The following is a 6,891-nucleotide window of genomic DNA, read 5'->3' on the forward strand; positions in this document are numbered from 1 at the left end:
TCTTCCATGTTCACAAAACCATCACCAATTAAGTGATCTATCTTTCCTTCAGGATGTGCGAAGAAATCTGCTACATCCAAGTGCGTGATGTCAACTTGATTTTCAAAGATAAAATTTGCCTCAGAATTTTTCTCTTTCTTCTTTAGAGATTCTTGATAATGCTCAACCAAGTGTTTGGGAGTACGACAATCACGTGCAAAATGACCTCTTCCATCACATCGAAACAACCTTCCCTAGTTGCTTCACGTTTCTAATCCTTTCATTTTTTCTGTTTATTTGATGAATGATTAACACCAGGAAAAAAATTATGTTCTGAGCCATAATCATGGCCACGATCACGTTCACGACCATATCCACGATCACTACCATGATTAGGGTCGCGGCCTTTTCCACGCCTAGCATGGTGGGCGTACGCCTCATTCACATCAGGAAGTGGTTCAGATCCAGTAGGACGATTTTCATAATTTTTCAATAATAAATCATTATTTTGCTCAGCCACAAGAAGATGAGAAATTAGTTCAAAATACTTTTTGAAACCTTTCTCTCGATATTGCTGCAAGAGCATATTCGAGGCATGAAAATTAGAGAATGTTTTTTCCATCATATCAATCTCACTAACCGTTTCTCCACATAATTTCAACTGAGAAGTGATCCTGAACATGGCAGATTTATACTCATGTATAGACTTAAAGTCTTGTAGCCTTAGATGCATCCAATCATATCGTGCCTTTTTTTTGGATGTATGACCATCTTCAAGTGGTCATATCTTTCTTTTAGGTTTTTCCACAAAACAAGTGGATCCTTAACTGTTAGATATTCGATTTTCAGAATCTCGTCAAGATGATGATTCAAGAATATTATTGCTCGTGCACATTTTTGCTTTGATGCTTTATTTTCTTCTTTTATGGAGTCTCCAATACCCATTGCATCAAGGTGGATTTCAGCATCCAACACCCATGAGAGGTAGTTCCTGTCCAAACTTTGAAGGGCAACGGACTCTAGTTTCGTAAGATTGGCCATTAAAATTAAAAACAAAAGAATAAATAATACCTTATTAATTCTTCAAACCTAACCTTCACTTTTTGAGAAAGTAGGGTCTCGTGCTGATAACGTGTTATGAAACTATACAATAAGAAGAAGAAACTAGAGAGAAGATAAGACTTATTATTTCTCTTGATGAATGATTTTACAATGAAGAGGAGCCCTCTATTTATAGGGAAAATCTAACTTGGTCCCCAAGTAGGACTCTTAACCATATCCTAAAAGGACTCCACATGATAGACATTCACTATAATACAAATACTTTATAACAAACGTTTTTTTTTGGAGAAATTAGAATTTCATCTTATGATATGAAATCGTGAGATAAAATCAATTTGAAATTGCATTTCTAAACATTTATTTCATCTTATGATTTCATATCGCGATATAAAATTGCATGTCCAAATGCCTACTTAATGAGTTTCAAATACAAATATGATCTTAAGAAACGTAAACAAAGGGAGCACAATGTCATTTGCTTGCTATGCTTAAGATCATCTTCAACTCACCTCTATTTTACTCTCTATTCTCTATATTTTAATTAAAATAAAGAATGGTCTTTGCAGCCACTTTCTATTTTGCTCTCTACTATTCATTATACTCTCCACTATCCCTTTATAAAATGGAGAATAGAAAGTGAATTGAAGTGTAGTTGGAGAGCTCATCTCTAGTTTACTCTCTAAATATATAGAGAATGAAGAGTAAAATAAAGGTGGATTGGAGTAAAGAAATTGAGAATTAAAGCAAATTTGGATGAGCTTTATTCAATCATAGCATCAACTTAAATACAAGTAATTGTAACTAACTTAATTAATTATACAAAAATACTTTAATAACTTACTGATTCTAAGGAACTACTCTTGGCAACTTATAAATAAGCTTAGATTCAAATATTTAAACTAAATCTACTTCTAACAAACTGATAACTATTGATAGCTAAATGTACTCATGAGAATTACAATAATATCCTAACACACTCCCTCAAGTTAGGTGTGGTGCAACAACATCTAACTTCAATAAACATCAAAAAAAGGGAGGATTGGACAACGACTTAGTGAGAGTGTTTGCAACTTGATCCACGTAGGAAAGATATTTGACAATCACGCTGCCTGATTCTACATGGTTGCGGAGATAATAAAAGTGCATTGCAATGTGCTTCATCTTAGTGTAGAAGACTAGGTTTTTTCTGAGATACGAAACACCACTGTTATCATAAAAAATGTTTAGCGTTTGTGAGACTTGGTATCATAGTTCATTCAACAGGTTGTGGACCCAAGTAATCTTAGAGTGTGTGTTGGCTATTGATTTGTATTATGTTTCAATGGAAGATCGAGCAATTGATTGTTTCTTCCTAGAGGACCATTAGATAAGATTTGGCCCTCAGAAAATTATATGATTTTATTACACGAACCGCCCACCTAATCAGCATCCGCATACATATACAAATTCCTATCAGAATGACAAAAGAATTTGCAAATATGATGTTGTTGATGGCTTGAGCTATCAAAAAACTCTTTTTACTTCCTTTCAGTGCTCCAAACTTGAGGATTGTATAGACTAAGATAATTTGTTTATTGTAAATACAATATTAGAATGCTTAAATAATAAGTATTTCAAATTACCTAGAGTGTATCGATACAGAGTTGTATCGACAGGAGGTGAACCATCACTTGATCTAAGTGGTGAACTTGAGCACACATGTGTTGACATATACACATTGGAGAGAATCTCAAGAATGTGTTAGGATAGTGATAAGAAAATCTCATTGGGGCCATGCTTAACTTTGATCCTAAAAAATAACGAAGTTCACCAAAATTATTTAGGGAGAACCTGTCAGCTAATAAGTTGATGGCATGTCTTTGACAAGATTTGGGTGATTCCAAGTAATGAGAATATTTTCAACATACACCAATAGTAACCGCCTCAGATGTGAAGATAAAAAGAGAGCATTTGATTCAGACTTAGCAAATTCGATATTATCAAATGAGACTTGACAGCCTTATACTAGGCATGTGGAACTTGTGTTTAGGTCATAAATAGCATTTTTAGACGACATATATGATTGAAAAATCATAGTTAACATAGCCCTTCCATTGAGCTATGAATACTTGTTTCTCCTGTAAGTTACCTTGCAAAAATGCATTGTTTACGTCAAGTTGGTGAACCTTCTAGTTACGTAGAGGGACTCTTAGACCACTACACTAGTGCCAAAAAACAATTTTTCTTTCCAAACTTAACTTTAAATTTTTGAGATGTCACAATATCTTCCCCTTAAAAACGTTCGTCCTCGAATAGGACTGAAGCGAGCATGAATAAAGTAGACACAATTCAAACAACCCAATATGAATACAATTTATGCAAAAATTCACATAATCAAGGAATAATCACCTCAAGCTAAAACATATTTTGAAACAACTTTCATGAAACAATGTATGCATATAAAAATACGACTAAATGACCAAAACTCATGAATCTAAAAGAATGGACCATGAGGAACTTAATACCTCAACCTAGAATAGGAGCGGAGGGAAATATATGAGGATAATGGGACATCGCATTGGCTTTGACCTCCCAAGTAGCACTCTCAACTAATTGATTCCTCCAAAGGGCTTTCACTATGCAACTTCGTTATTCTCAATTTCTGAATTTGACAATTCAAAATTTTAATTGGAACGTCTTCATAAGAAATACTCTCCTTAATACCAACACTTTTCAAAGGCACAATGGAAATAGGATCACCAACACACTTCTTCAACAACGATACATAGAACACTGAATGCATCAATACAAAATCGGAAGGAAAATCCAACTCATAAGCTACCTTATCAATACACCTCAAAAATCTATATATGCTTATATATCGGGGACTGAGATTTCTTTTTTATCCAAACCTCATCACAACCTTCATGAGTGATATTTTCAAGTAACCATAGTCATCAACATCGAATTCAAGCTGTCTTTTTCTAACATCAATATTAGTTTTTCTCTGATTTGAGTCGTTTTAAATATTTCTCGAATAAGTCGAATTTTTTCCATTGTATCATGCACTAGCTTTGTAGCTATCAAAGTGAGCTCACCAACTTCAAACCAATCAATAGGCGATCTGTATCTTCTACCATGAAGAGCCTGAAACAGAGCCATGTCAATTTTCTAATGGTTACTATATTATAAGTAAACTCAATCATCCCAATTAACCTTGAAGTCAATCACACAAGCTCTTAACATATCTTTCAACATCTAAGTAGTACGCTCGGTTTGCCCATCAATTTGAGGATAAAATGTTGTACTAAGTTTATATCAGATACCAAGACCTTTTTGAAAAAAAAACTTCCAAAACTCAAAAAAATCTACCATCCATATATTTCTATATATCACTGCCTTGAAGATTTTGTATGACCATAATAAGACGGGAAAATAAACCAACTATATATTTGTGGCCATTAAGGACCTATTGAAATGTTATTTCTTCATTTGAGAGGGAGAATTGTAAGAGATGACAAATTACTTTCTCGTTGTGATTCACTTTCATAATCGAATGCAAATAAATGTGATCTTACTGTAGAAATTCATGTAGAAATCTCACTTCTAGGACTTAGAGAAATCAAAGATTGTATTGATAATTGATGTATTAATAGTATTGATCAATATTGATATGTTGATCAATATTCGTAGTATTAATTTATTGATCAATAATGATGTTATTGATAAATAACAATGTTAATAACACACTCCTTATATAGGAGAGAATTGTAGAGTCCTAAGTTAACTATACTTAGAGTCCTACTACAATACCTATTACTACTATAATAATAATAATTCAACTATAAATAATCTAATACTAGTTGTACTATAATCCTAATCATAAAAATAATTCTAGACGAACTAGAATTCTAATTAACATAGGTAGTCTAATTCTAGTGCGATTCTAATTCTTCAGCAGTGTTGAAACTCGCCAGTCAGCTTCGTTGGACATGTTCCTTCGACATGTTTCAATCCTCAGCTTCCTTTTTATCAACACTTGTTGTAGACAAGTCAGTCAATTGTGTTGTACCTGTTTCTTTGACATGTTCCAATCATCAGTTTCCTTCTTCTTCAACACTTCCCCTCAAGCTAGTGAGTAGAGGAACTGTTACTTCTAGTTTGCTTTGAGTATCCAGCTAAAAAAAAGTTTGAATTCCCAGCAAAAAACTTGTTTTATTAATGCTTCGGTATATTAATGTTGTATTTTTTTTGCAAATATCCAACAAAAAAAACTTTGAATACCCAGCTAAAACTTGTTTTGTCAATGCGTCAGTATGTTGATGTTGTTTTTTCCTCTTCCCCTGCCTTTTTGGGCAGATAACACCATGTTATGGTTTTGTTATGACATTTTTTTTCTTCCTCTTCCCTTATATCAAAGCGTGTGAGAGCATTAACAAATTTATTAAGGGTGGGATATGGTGCCTTACTTAAGCTTCTAGCAAAATTAGTTGCTCTTTTCTTTTTCTTTTTTTTTAAATAAGTTTTTTTTATAGTATTCCCACATCTCCTTGGCAGTTGAGTAGCCAACAATTAGTTGCATGCTTTCTTTGGTCAAGGTGCTTGAGATCCATTCCTTAGTAACACATCTTTCTCTTTCAAATTATCAATGGTGTCACTATCTTTTGCATCCTCCTTAGCCGCTACAACTTTCCCAACAGTTTGTCCAGTGGAACAACAATTTTTAGTTGGTTCATTCTTTGTGATATGAATCAATTGGGATATGTGTATCCTCTTTATGAGGTAGTTTGCTGGCTTAGATTTAATGAAGCAAGCGACAATTATTTGGTGAAGTAAGGAGGTTGACATGGTTTTTGGTAGAAGGGGTCATTGCAACGTGTGATTTTTTTGGGTTTTATTTATTAATTATTTTTGTTTTTTTAATCAATACTCAGAGAGCGGAAGAGATTTAAGCTCTGATACCATGTAAAATTATGTCTAAAAATAATTCTAGACGAAATATAATCCTAATTAACATAGGTAGTCTATCCTAGTGGGACTCTAATTCTTTAGCAGTGTTGTAACTCGCCAGTCAGCTTCATTGGACCTGTTCCTTTGACATGTTCCAATCCTCAGCTTCCGTCTTCATCAACACTTGTTGTAGACAAGTCAGTAGCAGTTGGACCTGTTCCTTTGACATGTTCCAATCATCAGTTTGCTTTTTTTTCAACACTTACTATTAATGGTAGTGAAAATAATCTTCTTGTTCTAAAAGGAAGAGACGAATCTTGTTTCAAGTGACTGATACAATTACAGAGAAGAAACAAATCCCATGAGTAATCTCGAGGAACATGAACAACTAGTTCAGGAATTAAACCCGAGAATTCAGCTTAAAAGAAAATTATGGAGAGAAGAAAACAATCTTATTATCAATCAATCTATGAATGTCAATGATCTAATATAATCATTTTACAGGCTCTTAGAGATTGCTAAAACAGTTAAAATCAACAGCTAAAGTAATAACATAATTTAACCATCTAACGGTGCTAACTGTTCTAACTAACTTCTGGACTTGTTAACAGAATTTGCCACATCAGCAATTAGTTATCGATTAGTTCTCCTTTTGCTAACTTGTATCAAATAGTGAGATAATAGTTCTAGTTCAAGCATAGTTGATTTAAGATATAGTTACCCTACAAGATGAAATTAATGAATCAACAATTTTTATAATCTCTTTTATGTCCTTTAAAAGTTAAAGTGAATAGAAGAAACAAAATAAAAAAATAAATGGATTCTAAAAGAATCATTCAAGTATAAGAACTAGTTGATCTCAAAGTTACGCACATGGCTTGTGACACTATTTGAGAAATGCAAGGCTAGACTTGTTGCTAA

General features: G+C 33.3%; 1 protein-coding gene across 1 annotated transcript; it reads right to left on the minus strand.

Annotated features, from left to right (window-relative positions):
* Window positions 1-259: 259 nt before the first annotated feature.
* LOC107030191 lies at window positions 260-1,020 on the minus strand. The gene is made up of 2 exons (XM_015231563.1): window positions 748-1,020; window positions 260-553 (listed from the first exon to the last, which is right to left on the minus strand). Exons 1-2 carry the CDS (start codon window positions 1,018-1,020, stop codon window positions 260-262), a joined length of 567 nt encoding a protein of 188 aa, XP_015087049.1.
* Between the last annotated feature and the right edge of the window lie 5,871 nt (window positions 1,021-6,891).

Source organism: Solanum pennellii, chromosome 9, assembly GCF_001406875.1.
Source record: "Solanum pennellii chromosome 9, SPENNV200".
NCBI classification, from domain to species: Eukaryota; Viridiplantae; Streptophyta; class Magnoliopsida; order Solanales; family Solanaceae; genus Solanum; species Solanum pennellii.

What these genes read in the sequence shown, in the direction of transcription:
- LOC107030191 (XM_015231563.1), bottom strand. Translation starts at nt 1,020, where the DNA reads ATGGCCAATCTTACGAAACTAGAGTCCGTTGCCCTTCAAAGTTTGGAC. An exon ending in GATATGACCACTTGAAGATG is followed by an intron (nt 554 to 747) that starts GTCATACATCCA and finishes ATGCTCTTGCAG; the next exon opens with CAATATCGAGAGAAAGGTTT.